The following is an 11521-nucleotide window of genomic DNA, read 5'->3' as shown; positions in this document are numbered from 1 at the left end:
CTGGGATTACTGGTTTTCATGAGGCCCCAGTTGGTTCTATGCTTGCTCATGGGAAGTTATGGCGCATATTGTGACATTACACTATGACCTTCTGCACACTCGGGCATAACCCTTGCAATCTCATAAAAGTCGGAGATCCTGGAGAGGTGAGAGGTATAAGATTTTTTTTACATGTTGCATTTATTACGCTTTGGGGTCTGGATAGGGACATGGAAATTAAATTCCTGGAGAAATGGATTTTCTAAGGAAAAACTGTGTGAACAGGCAAATTCAAATTCTGCTCATCTCTATAAGTGGTTGAACCAGGCATGGACTTTCCTTTAATATAAATGACAGCATAAAGAATCATTCAAATTATGAATTGTCCCTGACAGCACTTTAGATTTTTATTATCTATTTTGGCATTGTATTACATTGTACAATTCACTTATAAGAATGCATATTGATGATTTTGCTAGATTTAAATCACTTTAATCATATTTTATGGATGTACAATCCAGATTTCCATTCCAAACTTCAACCTGTTGTCGGTTTAACATCCTACTTGTGGCTTTCTATTATAACTTGGATACAGATGTTACATTTAAAGTACCTATATGATATCTTAATTTTGCCTTCGTTCTGGAAAACAAAACTATTCCTACACTTCAAACAGTAGATAATATTTCACTTTCAGAGTCTTTTCCTTTCTTCCCTTCTCTTTGGTCAATGTCAATAACATGGATAGGTCCCGTCTTAAAGATTAAGTCTTCATTGCCATCATGACACCTTATGTCATCCACTTCAACATATTTTCCTCTTGTTTTCTGTTTAGCCTTTTGAAGAGCTTCTTTCAAATGTTGCTTGAATTCCATGTTAGGACAAAATATATAATCATAAGCAGTGCTAGCACAGATTGCTCCAATAATTGGTCCTACCCAGTAAATCTACATGAAAACAAATAACAAGAGCACAATAACAAACCAAAGTCAATTAAAATCAAGGAAATGTATTTTCCCATATTTCACACCTCATATAAGGCCGCTTTGAACATGCTTCCATTTAGTCTACCAAACCTCAGGACTGAACCAACTAAGACTCATTATAGACCTTAAGCAGGCAACGCTCCACTACAGGCTGCTCACTAATTTGTACCAGGCCAGGGTTACACACTGAATATAGCTGTAGTGATGTGGGTACAGTTCGGTGTACATTGTGACCAGTTTCTATACCAAACTGGGCATCCATCACTGCATAGTAAGGTTAAGTACCCACAATGAGCTTTTGGTGAATTATTAACAATTTGTATTTTTGCTGCTCAAAGAACCACTGCATCTCATAGTTCCAGCAAAGTGGATGAGATTTCTAAAAATCTCATGACCTCTGTGCTTTTTCTTACTCAGTGTAAACTGTACTAAGGTGCAGGTTTGAAATCTGCAGCATGTATGTTTTTCTCGCGGGTACGCTAAGTTTCATGTGTGGTTTTCCACATACAATTGCATAAGTCAGTGTTCACATGTTGAGTATTTGGTGAGTTTTTTACCTCTGGATTTGCAAGGAAAAACAGGAGTGTAACAATCAGAGGAAAAGTATAATAGAAACATGTGCACCACTTCTGTATTTTTCATCCACTCCTGTTTTTGGTATACAAATTCTGAGGTTAAAAATTCACCATCATGTTTAGTGCACACTGAGAATACATGTAATAGGTGTATGATTGTCTTGATAAAGTTTTGTCTAAGCCAAATAGTAAGTATCAAAATCAAAGCAGCTTTATTTAAACATGACATACAAAAAAAGCAGAGTGAAAAACTTGATAAAAATGCATGTGCAAAAAACTAACTCAAAACCACAATAAAAAGCGACAAGTAACCTAGTTTACCTAACAAGTGCAGACTAGTGATGGGTGAAGCCATGAATGTTTGGGTACGGCGCATTCGGCTGATCATTTTGGAAAAGTTCGGTCCAGGTACCAGAACAGTACCTGAACTCAATCCCGAACCCAGACCCCATTTAGATGACTATTCGTTGTTTGCCACGATGTCATCTGCGTGACAGCACTGCAAACACAGGCTCTTATCGGTGGTAAATCATTACCACTGGTCAGACATAGGGTAACCTCAATTTTTGCCAACCAGCCATGCTAAAGAAGACAGGTGGGGGCTGGTATTCTCACACTGGTAAAGGGCCATGGATAATGGCCCTCCTCAGCCTACAGATAGCAGCCCAAAGTCTCACTAGAAAAGGCACATTAATTAGACACCTCTCCATTACTAACCCCTAGGCTTGATGTCAGAGGCCATAAAACAGCTGACATAAACCTCAAACCTATTATCCCACTTGCCACCATACCTTAGCAAGTGGGAAGAGCAAAGCAAAGCGCCAAAATTGACACATCTAATAGATGTGCCTTTTCTGGGGCAACTGCGGGCTGCTATTTTTAGGCAGAGGAGGGCCAATATATGGCTCCTTCCGAGGCTGAGAATACCAGCCCCCAGCTGTCTGCTTTAGCTTAGCTGGTTGTCAAAAATGGGGGGACTCCATGCCATTTTTTCAAATTTACTTAAATACTTTAAAAAAAATGGTATGGGACCCCTCTATTTTTTATAACGAGCCATGATAAAGCTGATAGCTGGGGTTGCAGCCCGTTTTTTAAAATTATTTATTTATTGCACAGGTGCTGGCTGATGAATACAGGTATAGGACGAGGAGACTAGCACTGTCATCAGTCGACGACAATGACAGGTGGTAAATAACTTGCCCCCGATCAGAGGCACTGATGTTTCTCGCACTGTCACATAGATGACAGCATGGAAAACAGCCAATGTTCGGGATGCCAAACCCAAACAGTAACACAGACTTTTTGAAGAAGTCCGTGTTCTGGGTCCGTGCAAGGACTCTAGGTGTTAGTTACAGACCTCGAACTTTACTCTTTGGGTTGGCCCATCACTAGTGCAGACTACATGCCACATCAAAAACTCACCAAATACTCAGTGTTGGAACATAACCTAAGGCCTCATTCAGACATCCATGACTCATGTTTGTGTTCTATCTGTGGTTTTCACACATAGAACACTTACCCACTATAGTTTAAAGGGCTGTTCACAAGTCCCTGATTTTTCTGTTGTACTAGTGTCTGTAGTCAAATTTTGATCAATGGTACATTCATGTACATGGGTCTGCAAAAAAAGTCCATCTTTTAATGCTTAATGGAATGGATTTTTTTTTCCATACAATAAAAGTGGATGTGCAGCGCCCCAGAGTCCTGGTCGTTGCAGTAATGTCGTTCTTCCACCAGGGGGGAGTGATATTACGTCTGAAGGCAATAAAGGTGATCTTCTGTCCAGGTATCACTAAACACACCACACACTTCACACTCAAGCCACCAGGGGGAGCAAAGGTTCTATCTATTAGGCCACTCCTCACAGTTAGGTAAAACTGGTAGTTGGAGGAAAAGTTAGGCAGAGAGTTCCTGGCTGGAGACTGAGAGAGAAAGGTCTCCAGACAGAAGCTGACTGGGCTTCGTACAGACAGTCAGATCCAGACTGCGGTCTGTGGAGAACAAGGGTCCACAGAGCTGCGCCTGCCCCACATGCGGCAGCATCCAAAGAAAGAGACATTGAAAGGAAGCGTGTAGTAGTGAGTGAGAAATGAAGGCATAGCAACAAGTGGATACCAGAGAGGATAGTAGACGAGAGGAGCTGCATCCTTCTGGTGCGCGTTCCGGTAGCCAGAATACCGAGGGAGTAAAGTGCTCTACGCCATTGCTTCAGAGACTGGCAGGACAGTCAATTCCAAGTTGGCTGCCCGACCTTAATACCTAAGAAGTAGTGTTGAGCATTCCGATACCGCAAGTATCGGGTATCGGCCGATACTTGCGGTATCGGAATTCCAATACCGAGATCCGATACTTTTGTGGTATCGGGAATCGGAATCGGAAGTTCCCAGTGTATGGTTCCCAGGGTCTGAAGGAGAGGAAACTCTCATTCAGGCCCTGGGATCCATATCCATGCAAAAAATAAAGAATTAAAATAAAAAATAGGGATATACTCACCCTCTGACGCGCCCTGGTAGTAACCGGCAGCCTGCTTTGCTTAAAATGAGCGCGTTCAGCACCTTCCATGACGTCACGGCTTCTGATTGGTCGCGTGCCGCTCATGTGACCGCCACGCGACCAATCACAAGCCGCGACGTCATTCTCAGGCCCTAAACTCCTCATTCTAGGAATTTAGGACCTGAGAATGACGCCGCGGCTTGTGATTGGTCGTGTGGCGGTCACATGAGCGGCACGCGACCAATCAGAAGCCGTGACGTCATGGAAGGTGCTGAACGCGCTCATTTTAAGCAAAGCAGGCTGCCGGTTAAGAGCGGTAAGGTGCAGGGGCCTCCGGACGGGTGAGTATATCAATATTTTTTATTTTAATTCTTTATTTTACACTTTAATATGGATCCCAGGGCCTGAAGGAGAGTTTCCTCTCCTTCAGACCCTGGGAACCATCAGGATACCTTCCGATACTTGGTGTCCCATTGACTTGTATTGGTATCGGGTATCGGTATCGGCGATATCCGATACTTTTCGGGTATCGGCCGATACTATCCGGTACCGATACTTTCAAGTATCAGATGGTATCGCTCAACACTACTAAGAAGACACGGTGGCAACTTGTGGGGGTCGGGGCATCTCTAGGGTCCCTATAAACAAGCCTCAGGCCATCAGTCATACGGGTTTTGTTCTATCCGACCATGGGGAACAGAGAGAGAAGAGTAATAACAGTGAGGACTTCATTAGAGCTTAAGCAAGTGAGGACCTACTGTGTTACTGTGCGCATAGGAAGGCTATTGCATTCCACCTGGATAAGGAGACTCTGGATTTGCCTTCAGACCGGCCGGACTCTGCCTATCCTGTGATCCGGTGCCCTGGACTGCGGACACTGAAGCCTTCAGTAAAAGGTAAAGAGACTGCAACCTTGTGTCCTCGTTATTCCCTGCGCCTCACACCATTTACCATTACCATCTACAGTCTGGGAAGCCCTGGGGATACACTTCACCTGTGGGAAGGTATACCATCAAGCTGCCATAACATCACCCCAGCGGACCCCTAAGCAGCGTCGGTCACCCTGACCGAATACCACAGGTGGCGTCATGAACAATCATTCTATAAACTCTTGTCCTGTCATTACTGCACGCCCCTCAAAGGGCACGGACCGGGTCGGGCCACCGTGACATTCCCCCCAAACCGAAGGACCCGGTACCGAGTACCCCATTGCCCTTGCGTGGGGGCGATCCAGATGCCACATAAATGATTAAAAAGACACACAGACCGAAAAAACTACTGAAAAGCAGATTAAAAGAAAAAATACTGATCAAAATTGATTGCTATATCTCATATGCAAAAAGAAGTCTGAATGAGGTCTAATACTATATGGTTTACTGTATACATGTTTGCATTGGAATGCCGAGTCCCAGATTAATCACAGCAATGACTGATAATGATGGGCCTCTTTGGGCTGTGTGTTAGGGTATTCAGGCAGCTATTAATCAATTTGGGATAGTCAATGATTCTCACTCTATTGAGACAGCTCTATCCTTTACATTTTACTATTTTACCAGAGGGACAGTAAATAATAAAACCGAGTAGCAAAAGAAAAATGACAGCATTGGACCCATTAGGAAAGTGATAGCAACCTCATTAAAGGTCTGAATATTGCAATAGTCTAGTCAATGTCCTGGTGTGACAGAAATCAATTGTTAACTAGTTAATTAATAGTTTACCTCTTTTATTTCAATTGATGTTTAAATTAAAGTGATCGTCAATCTTGTAACAGAATAGAAACTATACATGTTATATGTATAGTCACCCAACTTGGCGTCCACCATTTATCTGCCACTGTCTTCATTGATCAGATTGGTGCAAAACATACACAGATAAGCAAAAAAATATTTGCAAAGGCAATATTGAATTGATAGGTGTTTGTCTTGTAGCCTTGGCTGAATTTATCTGATTAGCATACAGATGACTGACTTATAACTTCTTTTTCGTAGGTTATACATTTTTCATTAAATGTTTGACCAAGGAGAAGAAAGTAACATGTAAAGGTAAGGATCACCACAAACAAAATAACAAATAACAATATTAAGACAATTAAAGTTAGACAAGCCACAAACAAGTTAAAAACAATTAAAAAAAACACAAGGTTAACAAATGAACAACAGTGTGGAGGGCCTTGTAAGTGCCCCACACACACAAAGAGACCTTCCTCCACTATGTGTAGCGGGACTGTGTTATAATAAAACACACTTGGCTACTCAGGATGGTAACCAGAGCTAATGATGCTCACCAGGATAAATTCTGCAAATTAACAGATAACAGCAAATGTGATGACAAAATACAATCGTGGTATCAAAGACAAAAATAACTCAACAGGATAAGGCCTGCAGACTCACAAAATATAGCAGAATAATAATAATGATTAAGTAAATAAAGCTTAGAACCCTCTGGCTATGTGCACACGTCAGGATTTCTAGCAGAAATTTTCCTGACAAAAACCGGACATTTCTGCCAGAAATCCGCATGCGGTTTTTTTCGCGTTTTTTTACGTGTTTTTTGTTGCGTTTTTTCATGCGTTTTTTCCAAATGCATAGAATTGCGGGAAAAACGAGGAAAATCCACAAAATTAATGAACATGCTGCTTTTTTTACCGCAATGCGTTTTTTTCGTGGAAAAAAATGCACCATGTGCACAAAACATGCAGAATGCATTCTAAATGATAGAATGCATAATGCATGTGTTTTTAATGAGTTTTTATAGCGTTTTTATCACGAAAAACGCGAAAAAAACCTGAACGTGTGCACATACCCTTTAAAGGGACACTGTCACCTGAATTTGGAGGGAACAATCTTTAGCCATAGGGGCGGGGTTTTCGGGTGTTTGATTCATCCTTTCCTTATCCAATCTTGCCTTGCGCAGGCGTGTACTATGGAGAACAGAGAATGAACTTCAATCCCATATTGCAGCCAGCATGCAGCCAGTGGGTAAGGAAAGGGTGAATCAAACACCCGAAAACCCCGCCCCTATGGCTAAAGATTGTTCCCTCTAAATTCAGGTGACAGTGTCCCTTTAAGAGCAGTTCAGTAATCCTGAAAGATGGTCAAAAAAGATAAATGACCCACTGGGAATTAACCCCTTTCTGTCATTAGACGTACTATTCCGTCCATGTGGGGTGGGCCCTACTTCCCAAGGACGGAATAGTACGTCATACGCGATCAGCCGCGCTCACGGGGGGAGCGCGGCCGATCGCGGCCGGGTGTCAGCTGCATATCGCAGCTGACATCCGGCACTATGTGCCAGGAGCGGTCACGGACCGCCCCCGGCACATTAACCCCCGGCACACCGCGATCAAACATGATCGCGATGTGCCGGCGGTGCAGGGAAGCATCGCGCAGGGAGGGGGCTCCCTGCGGGCTTCCCTGAGCCCCCCGCAGCAACGCGATGTGATCGCGTTGCTGCGAGGGTCTTACCTCCCTCCCTGCCTGCTCCAGACCCGGATCCAAGATGGCCGCGGATCCGGGTCCTGCAGGGAGGGAGGTGGCTTCACAGAAGCCTGCTCAGAGCAGGCACTGTGAAGCAGCCTGCACTTCTCGCAGATCGGTGATCTGTCAGAGTGCTATGCAAACTGACAGATCACCGATCTGTATTGTCCCCCCCTGGGGCAAAGTAAAAAAGTAAAAAAAAAATTTCCAAATGTGTAAAAAAAAAAAAAAAAAAAATATTCCAAAATAATGGAAAAAAAAAAAATATATTATTCCCATAAATACATTTCTTTATCTAAATAAAATAAAAAAAACAATAAAAGTACACATATTTAGTATCGCCGCGTCCGTAACGACCCGACCTATAAAACTGGCCCACTAGTTAACCCCTTCAGTAAACACCGTAAGAAAAAAAAAAAAAAAACGAGGCAAAAAACAACGCTTTATTACCATACCGCCGAACAAAAAGTGGAATAACACGCGATCAAAAAGACTGATATAAATAACCATGGTACTGCTGAAAACGTCATCTTGTCCCGCAAAAAACGAGCCACCATACAGCATCATCAGCAAAAGAATAAAAAAGTTATAGTCCTGAGAATAAAGCGATACCAAAATAATTATTTTTTCTATAAAATAGTTTTTATCGTATAAAAGCGCCAAAACATAAAAAAAATGATATAAATGAGATATCGCTGTAATCGTACTGACCCGACGAATAAAACTGCTTTATCAATTTTACCAAACGCGGAACGGTATAAACGCCTCCCCAAAAAGAAATTCATGAATAGCTGGTTTTTGATCACTCTGCCTCACAAAAATCGGAATAAAAAGCGATCAAAAAATGTCACGTGTCCGAAAATGTTACCAATAAAAACGTCAACGCATCCCGCAAAAAACAAGATCTCGCATGACTCTGTGGACTCAAATATGGAAAAATTACAGCTCTCAAAATGTGGTAACAAAAAAAATATTTTTTGCAATGAAAAGCGTCTTTCAGTGTGTGACGTCTCTCAATCATAAAAATCCGCTAAAAAACCCGCTATAAAAGTAAATCAAACCCCCCTTCATCACCCCCTTAGTTAGGGAAAAATAAAAAAATTAAAAAATGTATTTATTTCCATTTTCCCATTAGGGTTAGGGTTAGGGCTAGAGTTAGGGCTAGGGTTATTGCTAGGGTTAGGGCTAGGGTTGGGGCTAGGGTTGGGGCTACAGTTAGGGTTGGGTCTAAAGATAGGGTTAGGGTTTGGATTACATTTACGGTTGGGAATAGGGTTGGGTGTGTCTGGGTTAGAGGAGTGGTTAGGGTTACTGTTGGGATTAGGGTAAGGGGTGTGTTTGGATTAGGGTTTCAGTTATAATTGGGGGGTTTCCACTGTTCGGGCACATCAGGGGCTTTCCAAACGGGATATGGCATCCGATCTGAATTCCAGCCAATTCTGCGTTGAAAAAGGAAAACAGTGCTCCTTCCCTTCCGAGCTCTCCCGTGTGCCCAAACAGGGGTTTACCCCAACATATGGGGTATCAGCGTACTCAGGACAAATTGGACATCATCTTTTGGGGTCCAATTTCTCCTGCTACCCTTGGGAAAATACAAAACTGGGGGCCAAAAAATAAGTTTTGTGGGAAAAAAAAGATTTTTTATTTTCACGGCTCTGCGTTGTAAACTGTAGTGAAACACTTGGGGGTTCAAAGTTCTCACAACACATCTAGATAAGTTCCTTGGGGGGTCTAATTTCCGATATGGGGTCACTTGTGGGGGGTTTGTACTGTTTGCGTACATCAGGGGCTCTGCAAATGCAACGTGACGCCTGCAGACCAATCCATTTAGGTCTGCATTCCAAATGGCGCTTCTTCCCTTCCGAGCTCTGTCATGCGCCCAAACAGTGGTTCCCCCCCACATATGGGGTATCAGCATACTCAGGACAAATTAGACAACAACTTTTTGGGTCCAATTTATCCTGATACCCTTGTGAAAATACAAAACTGGGGGCTAAAAAAATCATTTTTGTGAAAAAAAAAAAGAATTTTTATTTTCACGGCTCTGCGTTATAAACTGTAGTGAAACACTTGGGGGTTCAAAGTTCTCACAACACATCTAGATAAGTTCCTTGGGGGGTCTAGTTTCCAATATGGGGTCACTTGTGGGGGGTTTGTACTGTTTGGGTACATCAGGGGCTCTGCAAGTGCAACGTGACGCCTGCAGACCAATCCATTTAAGTCTGCATTCCAAATGGCGCTCCTTCCCTTCCGAGCTCTGTCATGCGCCCAAACAGTGGTTCCCCCCCACATATCGGGTATCAGCATACTCAGGAAAAATTGGACAACAAATTTTGGGGTCCAATTTATCCTGTTACCCTTGTGAAAATACAAAACTGGGGGCTAAAAAATCATTTTTGTGAAAAAAAAAAAGAATTTATTTTCACGGCTCTGCGTTATAAACTGTAGTGAAACACTTGGGGGTTCAAAGTTCTCACAACACATCTAGATAAGTTCCTTGGGGGGTCTAGTTTCCAATATGGGGTCACTTGTGGGGGGTTTGTACTGTTTGGGTACATCAGGGGCTCTGCAAATGCAACGTGACGCCTGCAGACCAATCCATTTAAGTCTGCATTCCAAATGGCGCTCCTTCCCTTCCGAGCTCTGTCATGCGCCCAAACAGTGGTTCCCCCCCACATATCGGGTATCAGCATACTCAGGAAAAATTGGACAACAAATTTTGGGGTCCAATTTATCCTGTTACCCTTGTGAAAATACAAAACTGGGGGCTAAAAAATCATTTTTGTGAAAAAAAAAAGAATTTATTTTCACGGCTCTGCGTTATAAACTGTAGTGAAACACTTGGGGGTTCAAAGCTCTCAAAACACATCTAGATAAGTTCCTTAGGGGGTCTACTTTCCAAAATGGTGTCACTTGTGGGGGTTTTTAATGTTTAGGCACATCAGTGGCTCTCCAAACGCGACATGGCATCCCATCTTAATTCCAGTCAATTTTGCATTGAAAAGTAAAATAGCGCTCCTTCCCTTCCGAGCTCTGCTATGCGCCCAAACAGTGGTTTACCCCCACATATGGGGTATCGTCGTACTCAGGACAAATTGCACAACAACTTTTGTGCTCTAATTTCTTCTCTTACCCTTGGGGAAATAAAAAAATGGGGGCGAAAAGATCATTTTTGTGAAAAAATATGATTTTTTATTTTTACGGCTCTGCATTATAAACTTCTGTGAAGCACTTGTTGGGTCAAAGTGCTCACCACACATCTAGATAAGTTCCTTAGGGGGTCTACTTTCCAAAATGGTGTCACTTGTGGGGGGTTTCAATGTTTAGGCACATCAGGAGCTCTCCAAACGCAACATGACGTCCCATCTCAATTCCAGTCAATTTTGCATTGAAAAGTCAAATGGCGCTCCTTCCCTTCCGAGCTCTGCCCTGCGCCCAAACAATGGTTTACACCCACATATGGGGTATCAGCGTACTCAGGACAAATTGCACAACAATTTTTGGGGTCCAATTTTCTTCTCTTACCCTTGGGAAAATAAAAAATTGGGGGCGAAAAGATCATTTTTGTGAAAAAATATGATTTTTTATTTTTACGGCTCTGCATTATAAACTTCTGTGAAGCACTTGTTGGGTCAAAGTGCTCACCACACATCTAGATAAGTTCCTTAGGGGGTCTACTTTCCAAAATGGTGTCACTTGTGGGGGGTTTCAATGTTTAGGCACATCAGGGGCTCTCCAAATGCAACATGGCGTCCCATCTCAATTCCAGTCAATTTTGCATTGAAAAGTCAAATGGCGCTCCTTTCCTTCCGAGCTCTGCCATGCGCCCAAACAGTGGATTACCCCCACATATGGGGTATCAGCATACTCAGGACAAATTGTACAACAAATTTTGGGGTCTATTTTCTCCTGTTACCCTTGGTAAAATAAAACAAATTGGATCTGAAATAAATTTTGTGTGAAAAAAAGTTAAATGTTCATTTTTATTTAAACATTCCAAAAATTCCTGTGA

At 42.5% G+C, this 11521-nt stretch overlaps 1 protein-coding gene across 1 annotated transcript in view; it reads right to left on the bottom strand.

Annotated features, from left to right (window-relative positions):
• Nucleotides 1–373: 373 nt before the first annotated feature.
• The window catches only part of LOC143783306 (aquaporin-4-like), a 62376-nt gene continuing 51228 nt past the window's right edge, over nucleotides 374–11521 (bottom strand). The window contains exon 5 of the mRNA XM_077271712.1: nucleotides 374–926. Within this exon, the coding sequence (XP_077127827.1) occupies nucleotides 648–926 (279 nt within the window). The 3' untranslated portion in view covers nucleotides 374–647. The remainder of the gene's footprint in view (nucleotides 927–11521) is intronic.

The sequence above is a fragment of the Ranitomeya variabilis genome, chromosome 6 (genome assembly GCF_051348905.1).
Source record: "Ranitomeya variabilis isolate aRanVar5 chromosome 6, aRanVar5.hap1, whole genome shotgun sequence".
Taxonomy (NCBI): Eukaryota; Metazoa; Chordata; class Amphibia; order Anura; family Dendrobatidae; genus Ranitomeya; species Ranitomeya variabilis.
Note: the sequence above shows the minus strand (reverse complement) of the source record. Positions and strands in the feature narration are given on the sequence as shown.